We start from the raw sequence: 19,256 nt of genomic DNA, 5'->3' as shown, positions 1-19,256 counted from the left end.
TCTGTAACGGGAGATAGCTGTTTCGTTTTATGATCACCACCGTCACAACAGGTTTCAAGAGATTCTCCCTTGTAGACAGCAGGCTTGAATCTGTAAGCACTTTGATGACACAGGATGACATGAACTGAACATCACGGCACAATCTCCGATTACCCATCAATAATACATGTAACAAGACGGCAGCACGAATGCATTCAGTACATGATACAGCTAGCTGCTAGTCGCATTAGCACACCGCTCATGTGAGCAACCAGACGTGTTTACCTCCTTGTAAAAACAATGAAACACCTTTTGAATGCTTGGCTTCATTTCAAAGAAACGTTCAAGCAACTCTGCATAATTTCTCTCTTAGAAAGAATCTAAGAGTCGCTTCATTCTTTCACAATTTCAAGCGCCACACTGAGTGCCTGAACTGCCAGGGTTTGGCTTCTTCCATGTGGCAATGCATGTCAAACTGAGCGAGAGGACACAAAGTCTGCATAGTGGTGCCGTCTAGGACACTTTCGGCCTCGAGGGCCCCATTAACATGAAAGGGGCAGAGAACTCGCACAAACATGGCTGTGTAGAGTCGATGCAAAGCCCCGCCGTACAACAGACTGAACTGTTTTAGTTTATTCATCCAGCAAAGCACTTCAGGGCCTCTTTGTGAATATGTAAATTGAAAACGAGAAAAGCAATAGGCGAAAAAGGAGCTAAATGAAATGCAGAGAAAAACAGAAATCCAAAGCTTATGATGATATTTACACAAGTGAAGTCTGTGAACTCGGAAAACAATAAAGCCTCAAATGTAGTTTAAAAGAGGTTCATTGAACAACAAACATCTCAAAAATGAAGTGTGTTTATGATAGAGGGGTGATTAAATATTACAGATGGGTTAGGGTGGTTAACTAGTTGGCTAAAACTAGAGGGGTCATGACATGAGAAAATTAAATTTGCCTTGATCTTTGTACCATTAAAACATCCTGCAAGTTTCAGAGCTTAAAACATCCTCCTCATTATAAACAAAGCATTTATTTAACTTTTTTGAGTTCTGACAACTTATTAGGGTTTACAGTGAAGTAAATAACTCATTCGATTTGCAAGAAAAGTTCATTAGGGTCAATGACGTCATTTTTTGTCCAAAGACCTTAATAATAATAAAAAACAAAGATATGACACCCAAAGTATGTAAGGTAGTTCAACTAGATCTCTTTTATTGAATCCAAAAGGTTTTAATTATATTTTGCTATATATAAAGGTATTTTAAAGATTTTGAAATGTCGAAAGGTAATTCGGCCATTTCATTTGTGATTAAAACATTTTTAACAATGTAATAAATGTATATATTTTTTATTCTGGCATGATTTTATAACATCATATATCAACATTGTGCAAAATGGTATTAAAATTATGTGTAGAAGTCGTTGCTTTGTTATGAGAAAGAATGTCCGGAAAAATGAATTTCATTGATGTCATTCGGAGTAACCAATATAAAGGGACCATTTTGGATCAAGTCATGTGGTCAATATCATGTGACAGGATGTGACCTCATTCAGACACCTGCAAAGGACCACATGGTCGTGAAGCAAAGTAACTAAGTCTCTTTTAACTATCTGAAAAATTCATGTTTTCACTCGCTCATACACGTCCCGAAACATCAGGTCATTCGGTACAACCACTACAAAACATGGAAAATGTTGTAATATTTTTAGAAAACTGTACTAAATATAAAATGTTTGTCCTTTAGCTAGCTAGATTTAAATCTGCAGAAAGCACACACATTTTACTCTTTAAAATGCTAATAAAGGACTTCTCAGAAATGCTTTTAGCATGTTTTAGTCACTCTAAACCCTCTCCAACTAGTTGCATCTTTAAATTCATCCCCCGTCGCCGCTGCCGCCATCAAAGCGCTGCTTTGCTAACAAATTCATCACCTTCAACAAAATCTACAAAGACTTCATGGCAATCACCTGCTGTGAGCGCCGTTCCTGTTATAATGTATAAACCACAGGTCTCAACTGATAGTTTAGTGGAATAAATGCTATTTATATGACGAATGTCTTTTAGTTAACCATAGGGCAGTACAATTTTAGGCAAATAACAATAATAATAAAAAATAAATAAATAAATAATTCTTTGCAATTTTTCTAATAGAAATTACAATTGAGGTTTAAAATACGAAAAAAAAAAATATTCTAGGTTTCCTGTGCTTGTTTGTAGGGCTGCACAATTTGGTCAAAAGTTTGGTGATTATCTATATGGCTAATAATAATAATTAAAAAAATTATGTAAAAAAAAAAAATTACATAACTTCGAAATGAGAAATATTAATATTGTAATATTGCACTGTAAAAACTAATAATAATAATAAATATTAGTATTTCTTTTTTTAGTTTTTTTTTTTTTTTTTACATAACTGCAAAAATGTCATCATTATTGTTATTTTTATAATTATTATGTTGTATTTTATTTAAAATCCAATTTTTCAGTGAAATATTACAATAGTATTTTTTATTTTGTTTAATATTTTTATATAGAAGTAGAGGCAGTAGTGGTAAAAATTGTTTTTTATTTTATTTTATTTTATTTTATTATTTTTTTCATGGTCATGAAATGACCTTTCTGTAATAATAATATTATTATAATATTGTAAATATTAAATATTTATCAGTAAATATTAAATAATTATCAATAAATATTAAACAAAATGAGAAATATTACTATTGTAATAATGCACTGTAAAAACTAATAATAATATAATATTTTTTTTTTTTTTTTTTTTTTTACATAACTACAAAAATGTCATCATTATTATTTGTATTATTATTAATGTTGTATTTTATTACAATAGTATTTTTATAATATTTTTATTTAGTAGTAGAGGTAGTAGTAGTAAAAATAGTTTATTATTATTATTTATTTATTTATTTATTTATTTATTTATTTTCATGGTCATGACATGACCTTTCTGTAATAATAATATTATTATAAATATTAAATATTTATCAAATATTAAAAGAAAAATATTACTATTGTAATAATGCACTGTATTTAAGAAAAATAATACAATAATAATAATAATAATAATGTTTTTATACAGTACAACTGTAAGAAAAAAAACTGCAAAACTAATATTTATGTTTGTCTCTGGGATTTAATAATTGCACTAAGCCACGTTGCAATTTTAGTTTTATTTCGATTAATCCTGCAGCCCTAGTTTACCATCTGAAGGCCTGCGACTAACATCTACTGTATATATCGTCAGATCTGTGCCTGGTGAACTTTACCCTAAACCAGCCTAACTCTACATTGCTCTCTTAAGATAAAGTAGTCAACTTAGCGACTAGACAGTTTCTAAAATATGTTTTGCACATCCCCATTCGATATGACCTGAATTTAAATGTAGATCTCTGGAGATTTGAGGCCGTGTGTTTTTAATGCAGTGTATGTCATACTTGTGTGTCATTAACGCGGAGCCCACTTTTCAACGCTCTTCCCTGAGGAGAAGATTACGGTGTGGTCTGAATATTGCTTTATAAAAACAGGGTGCCAGAGACGTCAAGAGAAGCTCAAGCTGCAGTGCAACATGGGAAAATGGTCCTTTGGCATCCAGAGCGGAGAAGAAAAGGTCTAAAGATCTTCCCAGACCCACAACAATGATTCAAGACTTTGCATAAGGCATTTTGAATTCAAAACACAAGACATGTTCGTTCTGTCTACGGCAATACTGTGATCTGAATGGAATTTCCTTCATATAAAAGACCAGACAACTTCTAAAATTTCACAACATGATGATTGTTGATTGAAGCCTTGTAGCAGAAATCACTAGACTGGCTAGCATTTATAAAAACCCACACACTGCAGTGATTTTACCATGATTCAGGAGGTTTTTAAACACTAAGAACTCACTTTAACAGCTATAAAATAACTTCTATAACACTACTCTGAAATATAGCTAAAGATGTATATCTATATATTTCCAAATACTGTATATATCAATATTTGGTCAAACTTTACAACAAGGTTCAATTTCTTACATTAGTTAACACGAACTAACAATGACAAACACGTCTAAAGCATTTATTAATCTTAGTTAAGTCAAGTGCAGGTCTATTAGTTTGCATTTACACTCCAAGACTTAATGCACAGATCTACTTTGACATACGGTATCAGACTTTTAAGTGAGTCTACTGAACGAAAACTCCATTTTGAGTGCCATTGATCGGATGCATCACTGACTAACTTAAACAAATATGATTGGTCATTGCGTTTGGTGCTCAAAATACATGTCTGTGATTGGCTACAATGCTGTTAAACATTATGTAAATAGAAACCTTCACAGAGCGCCCGCACATTACACACTCAAGTGTGACTCGCACATCCTGAAAAGTGAAGCCAAAACATTTTGATCGCTCCCCTGGTGGCAGGCTGAAGTATAGGTCATAAACCCTGGCCTCTCAATGTAATCGAATGGGACGCAAACCAAACTAAAAAAAAATCAATTACACTTCAAATAAATTTTTTCCAAAGATGGCTTCTGTCATTTTAAGCAGCTCTTATCACGCAGACATATGTTCAAGTGTCTGTTTTTCAGTAAATTTGGTTTTAGTTAGATAAAACGGGGTGTAACATCATGATTGACAGCTGTGTTTGCGATTGAGTGTGGGCGGGAACTTAATACCGCGGCTCCACCTCCAGGATCACTACTGCGCAGACTCGGGCTCCGAATTACGTAATCGGAGCATGATGTCAACAGTAGGGGTGTGACGAGATCTTGTGCCGCAAGATTAAAATGTGACGAGATTTCTCGTCAAGGTGAAAAGCTGTCTTGTGATATTGCCATGAGTGAGTGAGAGGGTGAAATTAGGATAGAATATGCCACCGCTACGTTTACATTACGCCTCCACTGTCGTTTTGCTTTTTATAGAAATAAGAACCATTTAATTCAGTTGAATAACGGTTGCTTCAATCCCATCCAGCTCATCCAACAACACGAGCTGCAGTCGTACATAGTGCTGCAGGAATCAGAGTTCACTGATCACATGATGAAAGTAAGTGACAAGATGACTGACAAGACCATGGCGGAGGATTCGTTGCACAACAGAGCCTAAAAGCGTCTGACAAATGTCTTATCTTGTAGAATTTGCACTCAGCACCACCGTTCCCTATTCACAGAGTACAGGTGATTGAGAAATCGAAAGCGAAAGTAAAACGCGAGCACTTTTTCAATACCCCGCAATTTGAAAGCGGCTCCCTGATGCATGCAAATATCTCCCAATATGAAATGTATACTTACACTGGGCTGTGTAGTTGTAACCATCTCTCAGCTCTGTATAATGCTTAAAGAAAAATTGGGTCTCTATTTGCACTTTGAATATTGAGTATTTTGATTATGGTTATTGTTTGCACTTAATAAGAATAAGAGAAAACTGTTTAGTTTATATTTATACTGTTTTTATTTCTATGATCAATTTGTGGAAAGGAGTTCAGTTAGGAGGTCAAAAGTTGTAGAAGCTCATAAATCATGTACAGTAAGGTCTGAAGAGACTCGTATGAAATCATACAGGAGAGAAGCCAGTCAGTTTGTGGCAAAACCTTTTACAGTGTTTGAGTATTGTTTTTTAGTGCTTGTTTTGTCTTGTGAGCTAACTGTCTCGTCACACCCCTAGTCAGCAGCCATTTCTTCTACTACAACAACTTAAGATGTATATCTTAAGTCATTTTTGTGGAAGTGGAGACACGTCTTCCATCATTTTTACAGTCCTTTTACAGTCTGCTGTTCCAAAAACAAATGCTCATGCTACATGTGTGAAGCATCTTTGTTTGGATTGTGATTAAAACGCAGTGGTTGCCTTTAATTTCAAATGACTACATATATTTTTTGTTAGAGCAAATAAACAAAAAAAAAAAAAAAAAAAAAATGCAGATGGATCGTCCCATTTGCTTGTAAAAAACAAATCGGCAATCAGAAACAGCCATGAAAAATCACGATCGGTGCATCCCTAATGCACGGAATTCTTTGAAAGCAAGGGGAGTGAAATTGGCTTACTGTCTTTATAAGCAAAACTTTTAACATTATCACATTATACACAGTATTCCCTAATATTATATGATATTGTGATAATATATCGCTGATATTAGATGTATCGCCCAGCCAGCCTCTGAACTAGCATTGCATGACCTCTTTATCAAAGCATCCTTACAACAAGATCCATCAGAGCTTAAATACAAGTGAGCGGCGTCATCCCGCTGTGCATTGATCTTAAAATTGCAAGTCACTGCATGCTTCGAATTTGCATTCATACGCCAGTTCATGCATAATCCCTCAGTCTGCGTTTAAACAACACGGTCCACGGCGTCTGTCTTTGATCAGAGCGAGGCCTGCGAACAGAAAGGACAGAATCAGATTTAAGAAATAAAGACAGACAGGGTGAATCTGCATGAATTATCACCCCTTTGAAGTCGCAACGGCCCCCCGGTGAAACAGCCAGGTGTGAGACTTTCCGCAGTTTTCGCGTACCTGCAGGTTTGAGAGCTCGAAAACTACAGCCTAGCAACCAAGCAGAATGAAACAGCGGCTGGGAGTTTTTTAATAAAAGGGATAACACGCAGGGAATGCGGGGAAAAAATGAGTCTAGACGTCCTCTCAGAAAACCGCTTTCAGCCCGAAACGCTCGATCTAAATGACAAAGAGATAAAAAAGCGCACCAACTGCCATTTAAAAGGATGAAGACTAAAAACAGAGCTGAGCGACTGCAAGGCCTTTCAGTGTGTTTTTGTGTCGCTGGCGCACATGTTTGGATGCACAGCGCCGCTCCCACAGTTTTCTCCTTCCCATGGGCCCTCTAAAGGGGCAAAACGCGGCTGTTGTGCCAACATGGACATCTATGCGAGGCTGGGAAGAGGAGGCGGGGCGGTCAGTGAGCGCTGACAGAAGTAAATAGCCTTCTCAGAGCGGCCACTGTTATTGAGCCTTAATTAAAGCCGACCTCAGCTCGTGACCCCGCCGAGACGAAACAGCAGGACTATTGCTATGACCCTGCCCTGCACGTCACCTCCATGCATCTTCACTCCGCTGCACTGCGGTACGGCATGCCATTAGGATACAAAGCACTCAGGTAATAAGGCTGGGCAATATATGAAATATACAGTAGAGGCCAAAAGTGATGTCCAGAGGGGATATTTGTTTTTTATGACCCTACAAGTTCAATTAAACCATTAAAATATATGAGGGAAGAACAAAACACTAAACTTGGTTAAGGTATTTATCTGACAAAACTAAAAAGGCAAACTACAGCTACAGGTTTAATTTTACTATGCAAAACAAAAGCACAGAAAAACAAAAAAGCTCACATTGACTAAAACATAATCAGTTCTTAATATTTCGTTGGTTCTCCAAAAATTATGTTGCACAATTTATCATGTTTCATTGCATTATTATCACAAAAAAAAACAATCGACTCCAAGCACAACTGCACAATATGCTTACAAAATCTTTAACTCATTTTTAATAATATTTGAATAAAGGGTGAAGTTGTCAATTTTCATAGGCTGGACATAATTTGTCCGTATTTTAACATACTTTCAACATTAATTTGTTACTGATACAAAATTAACCCACATTTTAAGTGTTTTTATTTGGCCAGTGTTTCCTAAAGATTTCACCAATAGGCCATTTTGATTCATTGCCACGAATCATTTCTTTCGAACCATTTGTTTCAATGAACGAGTCATTCGCTTCATCACTCACATGTTCATTTGGTAATTTGCATGCCTTGAAATGTTCAAGTAAACAATATATGCAGGAAACTATTCATTACTAACTACTGTTAAATTGCTGCATAGTAGGCTAAATAACTCATTTAAAAAGAATGAATTATCCTTGTAGACGTTTAATAAATAACTGTGTGGAAAAAATGGCTTGATTAATTTAAAATTACACTGTACTCTTTAAAATGTCAAAAAAGGACACTAGGTGCTATATTCACTGAAGATTAAAAAGATAAAATGTTATATATACACGCAAGTAAAATTATATATATAGTATTTTGTATAGTAGTTTAATAATAAAATATAATATTATATATATATATTAGGGGTGTAACGGTACATGTATTCGTCCCGAACCGTACGGTCAGTCACAGGCGATTCACACTCCAATCCAGAAGGATGCAACGCTATTTGCTAACTGCTACAACAGGAAAAAGTGCAGAAAGAAAAGAACAGATGATCTGCATAGATATGTTTACGTTTACTCTCTCAATCAGTGTTTCAACCGAGGAAAGACATCAATAAAACAGCTTGAGAATAACGTAGCATTACATTTACCTCAGGCAAGTCATTCAGTGTCTACAGCATTTAATTCACTAGAGAAATGAACTCTAGTGGAGCATTTATCCTTAACAAAATGTTAATTATAATTGAATTTATTTAAAAGAGAGAGACAATTTGTTTACTAAACCACTGTTTAATAAAAAAAAGAAGAAAAAAGAAGCAATTTGATGTTTATTTTTATCCCCCCTGCTGTACCGAACCCATACCGAACCATGACATACTGAGGTATGTACCGATCCGTTATGTTTGTGTATCATTACACACCTAATTTTATATATATATATATATATATATATATATATATATATATTATATATTAGTTATATATGTATTAATTTACAAGTCTGAAAAATATGAATATAGTGTTCTTATAGTCATACCGCCAAACTCTGCCACCATGTCATCTTATCATAAGAGTTAAACTCAAAAACATACTGAATCTGCATCTCCGCAAGCACAAACACTTCAAACGACGCATAAATACAGATAAAAACACTGATGTCTCAAGTCTTTCAGCGTCCTCGAGTTCTGGCAGGAGAATGCTGATGAAGCGACACTCGTCTGCATTCATTTGCCTTCTCTTCACATTCATCACTCGCCGTGGCCTCTCAGAAAGGGTTGAGAGGTGTCTGAGTGTGTGACGAAGAGGAAAAACATCAACAGCTTTCAATCAACACAAGGACTTACAACCAGTTTATCATTCTTGCATGGCTGTCGGGTATGAAGTACTGGCTCATTGAACAAGTTTCCCCACAAAAAGGCCATTTTAATGTCTACCATGTCTCTTTTCCTTACAGATATGAGAGATTCGGAGCTGTAAACACAAGTCCAGATTACAGATTACAGAAACAAACACTTGAAAACGTCTGAACGTCCTTCATTAGATCAAGTGGCTGTAGCTGTGCACAAACACGGCAAGATCTTTTATTAGTTGTCTTCATTTTTTTCTCAATGACTTAATCAATTGGTGCCGCAATACATTTTACTTTCAATTCCAACTCTAGATCTGTTGTTTCAAACCAAACAAATGTTAATTTCTTTCTTGTAAAGTGTTTGTGCATCTCACTTTAAAATATATGACGCATGCTTCGACATTTTATATATAACGCAGTGGCTTTCAGATGATTTTAAATGTCTGAAGTGTCCAAATATGTGTATTCGAACACTGAAAAAAATGTTTAAATTCTCTTTAATATCTATATTGTTTAACCTAGACAGCAATGAGATTAAATAGAGTGCAAATGATGATTGTATGTATCAGATTTCTCTTCTCTAGGGTTTCAACAGGGTCTTAAACTGTTCTCAGATTTACTAATATGCCAAATTCTGCTATCAAAAGTCAGAGATCTCAATTTGACCTATAAAACATTTCTCAACAAATTCTTCCAAGACTATATTACAGAGACAAAGTTTTACAATTCATACTGCACCATTTATACTACATCAGTCATTGCTCAAATCATGTGTCTGGCTGAGGAGAGATGTGCTGTTATGTTTTCATCATGTTATCAGACTTTGGTTTTTGCATGGAATATACAAAAACTGACTATAAAATTGCATACACTAAATGTTTGGGGTCGGTAAGAGCTTTAAATGTTTTTAAAAGAAGTCTCTTCTGCTCATTAAGGCTTCATTTATTTGTCCAAAAATACAATAAAAGCAGTAATATTGTGAAATATTATAACAATTTAAAATAACTGTTTTCTATGGAAGCTTGTTTTCGCCATGAAATAAAAAGGTAATTGCGACTTTTTATTTTACAATTCTGACATTTTTCTTCTCAGAATTGCGAGATATAAAGTCAGCATTGTGATATAAAGTCAGAATTGTGTGAGATAAAGTCAGAATTGTGTGAGATAAAGTCAGAATTGAGATATAAAGTCAGAATTCTGTGATATAAAGTCAGAATTGTGTGATATAAAGTCAGAATTGAGAGAATTGTGGGATATAAAGTCAGAATTGTGTGATATAAAGTCAGAATTGTGTGATATAAAGTCAGAATTGAGAGAATTGCGAGTTATGAAGTCAGAATTGTGGGATATAAAGTCAGAATTGTGTGATATAAAGTCAGAATTCTATGTTATAAAGTCAGAATTGCGTGATATAGTCAGAATTGTGTGTTATAAAGTCAGAATTGCGTGATATAAAGTCAGAATTGCGAGTTATGAAGTCAGAATTGCGAGTTATGAAGTCAGAATTGCGAGTTATGAAGTCAGAATTGTGTGATATAAAGTCAGAATTGAGAGAATTGTGTGATATAAAGTCAGAATTGAGAGAATTGTGTGATATAAAGTCAGAATTGTGTGATATAAAGTCAGAATTGAGAGAATTGTGTGATATAAAGTCAGAATTGAGAGAATTGTGTGATATAAAGTCAGAATTGTGTGATATAAAGTCAGAATTGAGAGAATTGTGTGTTATAAAGTCAGAATTGAGAGAATTGTGTGTTATAAAGTCAGAATTGCGTGATATAAAGTCAGAATTGTGTGATATAAAGTCAGAATTGAGAGAATTGTGTGATATAAAGTCAGAATTGTGTGATATAAAGTCAGAATTGAGAGAATTGTGTGTTATAAAGTCAGAATTGCGTGATATAAAGTCAGAATTGCGAGTTATGAAGTCAGAATTGCGAGTTATGAAGTCAGAATTGCGAGTTATGAAGTCAGAATTGTGTGATATAAAGTCAGAATTGCGTGATATAAAGTCAGAATTGCGAGTTATGAAGTCAGAATTGCGAGTTATGAAGTCAGAATTGCGAGTTATGAAGTCAGAATTGTGTGATATAAAGTCAGAATTGCGAGTTATGAAGTCAGAATTGCGAGTTATGAAGTCAGAATTGCGAGTTATGAAGTCAGAATTGTGTGTTATAAAGTCAGAATTGCGTGATATAAAGTCAGAATTGCGAGTTATGAAGTCAGAATTGCGAGTTATGAAGTCAGAATTGCGAGTTATGAAGTCAGAATTGTGTGATATAAAGTCAGAATTGAGAGAACTGTGTGATATAAAGTCAGAATTGCGAGTTATGAAGTTAGAATTGTAAGAAATAAACTGACTTTCAAAAAATTCTGACTTTTGTCGCAATTACCTTTTTTAATTTTTTATTTAGTGGCAGAAACAAGCTTCCATAGTTTTCTATTTGAATATATGTTAAGATGTAATTTATTCCTGTGATCAAAGCTGAATTTTCAGCATCATTACTCCAGTCTTCAGTGTCACATGATCCTTCAGAAATCATTCTAATATGATGATTTGCTGCTCAAGAAACATTTCTGATTATTATCAATGTTGAAAACAGTTCATATTTTTGTGGAAACCTTAATACATTTTTTTTTTTTTCAGGATTCTTTGATGAATAGAAAGCTCAAAAGAACAGCATTTATTTGAAATATAAAAATATACCTATAAAAATATTTCTATTTCAGTCAATTTCTCTTTAGATTTTTTTAAGAAACATCTAAGACAAAGTTTATAATCCATTAAGTCCCTGAACTATGAAACTACAAGAAATATTTATTTTTCTTTTAGGAAAAGTCATAACTTCATATTTGGTGTGTTTATTTGTGTTTTTATGAGACTTTTTGGCAGAAGCGTTCCGCATATGAGTAACAGGGCGAAACTGCAGCGTTTCAGGCCCGTAAAGTCGACTTTTGCTGTTATTGTCCTCGCAGCACAAGTTTGCTGGAGAATTCGTTCAGGATTTCCACAACAAAACAGCAGCTCGGCCCCACACCCACTACTTCCTCCTATTCTGTTCCAAAAGGAAGCACGGCCTCTCCGACACCGTCTGCTCGTTCCCACAGAACTTCCTCGGCTAGATCTCGGAGCGCGGCACTTGTGGCGCTGGTTAGTTCGAACACTCTCCCTTGTCTCTCAGAGGAGCCCGCTGCTCATAAAGAAAACAATTTCACACATTTTGGTTCAGTAAAATGGAACCCATGTTTCTGCCCTTTTCTTGGTGCCAAACGAGAAAGTCCCGCCTTTCTGGCTCCGTGCAGCAAATTAAAAGTCAGAGAGCAGAAGACGGGCAGCTGTGCATGCCGAGGTTAACGTTCCTCGCTGGGTTTGGGTTTTGCCACATGTGCTTTGGGCCGGGGAGGAGAGGATTTTGTGTGGTCAGAGTGAGACCAAACCAAAGTACCACTCAAGTCTGAGCAAAACGCTTTACTCTCGGAGCGTTCAGGCTTCCACAGTTTATGAATGAGAAAAGGATATTTCAATATCCTCAGTTCCTATTAAAGCCAACATGTTTGTGTGATTATACAAAATACTTATGACTAGAGCTGTTAGGATTGCACACATATGTGTGGGCCGCCCAGCTTAACAAAGTCATATAATACAAATACGCTCGCCAACATTTTTCTAGCAACTTATAATACACTAAATGTTGCAGTACCAACTTAAGAACAAAGTTCATCAGAAATGAGCAGAATGAGCTTACTGAACCTGCAACGTTTGTATTAGCAGCACAGAACCCTAACCATTGAGCTACAAACATCCAATACCTGTGTGAGACTGTATGCTTGTAGCTGTGAGAGTGCATATACATTAGTAGAAAAGCCTGTGAAATAGTGTTGTTTGTTAGCAAGTTCATCACAGCGAGCCCTTTACCCGTTGCCAAGAGCAGACGAGCTCCTGCCGCAAGGCCACTACTGTGATCATTTTTCAGACGCTGACTTTGCCGTGATGTTCTGCTGTGAGAGCCAGTTAACATCACAGCTGAGAAATGTTAAGCAAAGAGGCGATTTGGCAAAATCTCAAGCTCTCCGCTTGCTGTACCTGCAATGAATGCTAAAGAAACAAACAAACAAACAAACAAAGCATGGACGATAGCGATGATCTCTGCTCCTCTGAGCTGAGGAACAAAACGGTTCAATGCAAAAAATGAATTGTACTTATTATTTTTGTCTTGTTTTCCAGTACAAATATCTAAACATTCTTAAATCAAGATACATTTACATGAGACGTCTGAAAAATTAAGTGAGTGACTTTAATCAAAGGGAAAGCAAGATTATTTTTCTGACCTCACTGGCAGATATTTTGTCTTGTTTTAAGCAAAAATTAAAGTCAAAATAAGAAAGCAAGACTTAATATCTTATTTAAGTTTGCTTCTTGATTTAAAGTCAGCATGAAACGGAAATTGCAATAGTGTTTTCTTCCCTATTGTATCATATCTGAGTGAAACGGCTTCTCAAACAAGAACAAATGTAGGGCGGGGCTTGATTCTGTCCATGGGGAATTGATTGGATGGTTGTGGTTTGCTACTGGTGGATCTCATGTGAGTGACAGGTTGCCCCGCCCTCGTTATCAGAGAAGAGTTGATGCAAGAGGGAAGGGAAGTTATTTTGATTCAAGATTACGAAGCACATGAATAGAAAAAAATAATGATGTGCACAGATATCATTTATAGGGAGCCCCGCACATGACATGCAGGGAAAAAAAAGTAAATTGTGTGCACAATTTACTATTTCGTTCCCTCAAATTGCTAAATTGCGCGCACTATTTCCTATTTCGTTCCTTCGATTCACTAAATCATGCGCACTAATAGCTATTTTGTTCCCTCGATTTGCTAAATCGTGCGCACTATTTACTAATTCGTTCCCTCGATCTGCTAAATTGCGTGCACTATTTACTTTTTTGTTCCCTCGATTAGCTAAATCACGTGCAAGATTTATAAATCGAGGGAACAAATGAGTAAATTGTGCGCACTATTTAGCAAATCGAGGGAACGAAATCGTAAATACTATTACCTACTATTTTTTTCCTGCATGTCATGTGTTGGACTCCATACATTTATAATAAATGCTGCAGTATTCCATGAAAAAAAAAAAATTGGAATTTCATGGTGACTTAAAGAATGTTTAGACGTCTGTACTGGAAAACAAGACAAAAGTTCTCAGTAAGAAAATAGAATAACAGTGTATAAAGCACATGACGACTGAAGAACAACTGCAGAAGCCGAGGGATGTTTCCACCTATAGCCTGGAACAAATGATATGCAGCCCCGCCCACAAACTTACCTTCGGCCATTTAGGGTTAAGGAGGCGGGCTTTGACTGCGTCGTCCAGGGCGGTCTGGTACTGGCCCAGTTTGAGGTGGGCAGCCGAGCGGTTGCTGTAAAGGATGCAGTTCTGTGGGTCGGCACGCAGAGCCTCGCCGTACAACTTCACAGCGGTCTGGAAGTCTCCCAGCTGGCAGGCCTCGTTGCTTTGCCGCACCTTCTCCATGAACTCTGCCTTGCTAAGGCCCGGGCCCTCGGCTGCAGCGTGAACGGCCCTGCCCAGCGCTCGCGGTCCAAACAGACCAAACTGACCAGGAAGAACACACATGAGAGAGCGATGCATTAGTGGATTCAGTGGATTCATTAGTGGATCAGCTTTTAAAAAAATAATAAAAAATATTATTATATGCAGTAAGAAGACTTTAAATGCCAATTTCAAATATTTAAAAATCCCGAAAAAAGTAGCATGTTTGTTTTCTATAAAAATATGAAGCAGCACAACTGTTTTCAACATTGATAAGAAATATTTCTTCAAATCATCATATTAGAATGATTTCTGAAGTATCATGTGACACTGAAGACTGGAGTAATTTGAAAAATTCAGCTTTGATCACTGGAATAAATTACAGTTTAACATATATTCACATAGAAAACAGTTATTTGAAACTGTAAAAATATTTCACAATTTTACTGTTTTTATTGTTTTTTTGTTTTTTTTATCAAATAAAAGAGGCACTGGTGAGCAAAACCGACTTTAAAAAAAAATTGCCACCACCAAAACTTGGTATTGTACCAAATACTCACAAAATACTGAAACTAAACTTCAAAAATGGATTCATAAATTGTCATGATGAAGACGACATCACACACATTAACATATGATGCCCATATTTACCTATTCTTCATTCAGCAACTTGACCCGCCCATGAACAACATTTAGCCAATCATAACAGGAGTTATTTGCATAAATCCTTAAAGGTAAAGCAGCAAAAACTACGTGTTCGAGTAAGAGTGATAAACTGCTTTTGGTGCATCTTGACTGACATTATAAGTGGACTTGAGTGGGAAAAAAACAAAACATGACCCATTTAATTAAAAATGATGCTGACTCATGTTCAGTTCAGTTGTGTTTAACATGTAGCAAAGCAGATTTGTACGGTTTTAGGATTATATTGGCAGGGTCAAACACAAAGCAATCGCAGAAGAAACCTTTCTTCTTAATCTCTTGAAAAAACACAAAGCTCAAAAGAACAACCCTTCTGAGAGGCTCTAAGAACAGAATGTCACAACAGCAAACACTATAGATCACAAATACTACAGATCAGAATATATTTACTCATTATATATTGCTAATTAGCTGATATGGTCGCCACAATGGTGAAGATTACATGTGCAAGAGAGACACCTCGGTTAGGTGAGCACAGCAAACCACACTGATAAATGTCTAATTCAAATAACTGAAGAAGAAATTGATGGAAAAGGGGTCAAAATGGTTCATGACATTCATTTATTGAGCTGAAGCTATTTATTATTTCAAAATAATATCATATATTCAGTTATATTGTGTCTGCACACAATGCTAGCATCAGGCCGTGCTCATTGTTTTGGCTGTGAGGTCGATTCCTCGGGGAGACACACACCAGTGGCTCCTGCTGACTTTAGAGAATGCAGGAAATTTATGACTAGCCACCTAAGAGCTTCACATCTGGAGAATTCCCAAAAGCGACAGGGAAAAACAGGGAGGGGATGGAGATGGAGAGAAAAGGCAAGAGAGAAAGTAAAACGGCAGGCGAAGAAAGCCACTCCAGCCTGTAATCTCACACACAGGCCACACCCCTCCTCCCTTCTGCAGGAATTCTGGGATAGCACAGCGGGATAATTACTTCCAGAGAGGCCAAAAGGAAGAGCTGGAGCACTAGAACGACAGCATGAGTGAAGGAGAGGAACGAAAATGGACAGGAAGACACACAGCGCATCAGTGGGAAAGAAACCGAAGGCAAAAAGAAGCAGGGAGATGTGAGAGAAGCTGAATTTTGTACAAAGTTACAACATTAAGAAGCAAAACAGCTGAACGACAGAGAGAAATACAGAGAAACAAATCACTCCAAAGGCAGTTATTCTCTATATCAGTGTCACTGTTTCTGAACTCCCTTAAACGCCTCCATTGTAGTCTTGAGTTTTCTTTCGGGAACGAACACGTCACAATATTTCTCATTTAAATAATTCATACACAGAATAAAGGGGCGGGGCCTGGTTGAGTTAGTTAGTAGTGTGTTGAAACTGGCAGTTATAGTAAGGGGCGGGACATTTCACAAACACGCTTGAAGCACTTGACCAATCACAACGCATTGCTCCAGCCGACCAATCAGAGCACATTGTGCTTTTCAGAAGGAGGGGCTTCATAGAGACAGGAACTAAACAGAGCGTTACTGACAGACTGGGAAGAGAGGAGCTGCAACAATGGAGAATATGAGGAAAATAATGAACATTCAAGCATGAAAACCTGTTCTAGTAGAGCCCAAAAACAACATCAAGAAGACTTTGAAAAAGGGCATAATAGGTCCTCTTTAAAGGCATCATTTACATGCCTATGTAATAAGTAGGCAAACACATTATGCTTGCTTTAAAATACCTTCTTTTAGCCAAATCTAAGGCAATATCAGCATCTATCCTTCAGACAATTTCAATCCCATTATACCCTGCAATTAAGTTCAATGAAAACATGAATCAAGTTGTGTGGGACACATTATGAAGTGATCTTTACCTGTGGACAATAAAATAGCCTTACAATAATCCATAACACCTTAGAAATGGCCACCTTGTGTAGAGTCGTCTGCCGGAAGATAGTTATTTTAGTTTATAAAGTTGTAAATATGGATATTTTTCTTACAAAAACCAAGAAGGCCTTTATTAATCCATATTATTGCTTTAAAATAGTCACATAATGACACCACAACCCAGAAAAACCTTTAACATTAAATACATTTTTATTTTCACTATGATTGTCATTTTGAACATTTAGTTCCCTGGTGTGGTTTGAACATGTCCAATTGTTTTGAAGCTTCAGGAAAGTCTGGCAAAATCTACATCCACCCCATCCAGGGCTAGACACAGATAACAGTGTTAGGCGTATTTATGTTGGCCGCTGTCTATATGGGCAGATAATGACAGCCTTGGTGGAGGTAATTCTGAACAGACAAATCTGGCCGCACCAGCGCAGAGATGGAGCCGGTGGTCATCTTCATCTTCAGCTGAGACAACAGACCTCACAATGTTGATCAGCACGAGAACACGTAACATATGGAACACATGTACAACTCCAACTTCATTCAACAGGCCAAAAATAACAGCTGTAAACTGACCACACACATAATAATGGACATGCTGAATGTAGTCATGCTCCAGTCCTCAGTGATCTCTGGACACGGACTAATTCCATTAGTGTCTTGAGTGATTTGATTGATTATCTTCAAGTCGAAATGGTCAGAGAACATCAAGACGACACTAAATCTGAGCTCATGTTGGTCACAACCCAAACCAGAAATGTCAAATAAGGATCTTGAAGGTCCATTCTTCATGAATGCTTCATTATTGAGTGAACTTTTTTTTTCAAATAAAAGAGTTAAGCTGCAAAAATGTCTTATTTTAAACTTTCTGACATAAAACGAAACCACATGACCTCCCACATTTACACATCAAGGATGCTTATTTGGTGTTCAGAAATTTGAACTACTCAGATATTAAGTAAGAAGATAAATGTAGATGTTTAATAAAGTTTACACTAGTATTCAAAACTTTGGGGTCAGTAAGATTTTTTTGTGTTTCTGAAAGAAGTCTCTTCTGTTCACCAAGGCTGATCAGCAATACAGAAAAAATACTATTGTAAAATAACTTTTCTATGTGTATATATGTTCGAATGTAATTTACTTCTGTGATCAAAGCTGAATTTTCAGCATCATTACTCCAATCTTCAGTGTCACACGATCCTTCAGAAATCATTCTAATATGATGATTTGCTGCTCAAGAAACATTTTTGATTATCATCAATGTTGAAATCAGTTCATATTTCTGTGGAAACTGTGGTACATTTTTTTCAGGATTCTTTTATGAATAGAAAGTTCAAAAGAACAGCATTTATTTGAAATAGAAATCTTTTGTAACATTATAAATGTCTTTCTTGTCACGTTAATGTAAATATAATCATCCTTGTTGAATAATAGTATTCATTTCTATATATAAAAAAAAAAAAAAAAAATAATCAATGATCCTAAACTTTAGAATGGTATAAGAAAAGGTTCTAAACAGAACATTAAAGGGTTCTGCAGGAACTTCATATATAGAACCTTTTAGGGGTTCCATTGTGGGATCATTCTATATAAATTTAGTTTTAATTAAAAAAAGTAATCTTAATTTTATGAATTAAATACTTCATCACTAAAAAAACTGAAATAACCTGTTAAAGGGGACCTATAATGCCCCTTTTCACAAGATGTTATATAAGTCTCTGGTGTCCCCAGAATGTGTCTGTGAAGTTTCAGCTCAAAATACCCCACAGATCATTTATTATAGCTTGTCAGATTTGCCCCTATTTGGGTGTGAGCAAAAACATGCCGTTTTTGTGTGTGTCCCTTTAACTGCAAATGAGCTGCTGCTCCCGTCCCCCTTTCCAGAAGAGGGCGGAGCTTTAACAGCTCGTGCTTCGGTTGCTCAACAACAACAAAGCTGGAGAATCTCACGCAGCCAAAATGAGGATTGTCAGTAACGGTGTTCAGCCTTATATTGTTCAAACCGGAGTCGACACTGATGGAGAGACTCAGGAAGAAGTTACAACTTTTAGAATGCATCTGGACGTTTCTGAATGGTTAGTGGATAAATTTATGTAGTTGCTGTGGAGTTGATTCAACTCATCCACTAGCATGTGCCGTCATGTTAAACTTTTGTGCAA

General features: G+C 36.2%; 1 protein-coding gene across 2 annotated transcripts in view; it reads right to left on the bottom strand.

The window, feature by feature from the left end:
- The window catches only part of ttc28 (tetratricopeptide repeat domain 28), a 287,139-nt gene that overhangs the window by 262,891 nt on the left and 4,992 nt on the right, over window positions 1-19,256 (bottom strand). For both annotated transcript variants that reach the window (XM_051909035.1, XM_051909036.1), the window contains exon 2: window positions 14,331-14,618. In XM_051909035.1, the coding sequence (XP_051764995.1) occupies window positions 14,331-14,618 (288 nt within the window). The remainder of the gene's footprint in view (window positions 1-14,330; window positions 14,619-19,256) is intronic.

The sequence above is a fragment of the Ctenopharyngodon idella genome, chromosome 10 (genome assembly GCF_019924925.1).
Source record: "Ctenopharyngodon idella isolate HZGC_01 chromosome 10, HZGC01, whole genome shotgun sequence".
In the NCBI taxonomy this organism is placed as follows: domain Eukaryota; kingdom Metazoa; phylum Chordata; class Actinopteri; order Cypriniformes; family Xenocyprididae; genus Ctenopharyngodon; species Ctenopharyngodon idella.
The sequence above is the reverse complement of the archived record's forward strand: the minus strand, read 5'-3'. Positions and strand labels throughout refer to the sequence as shown.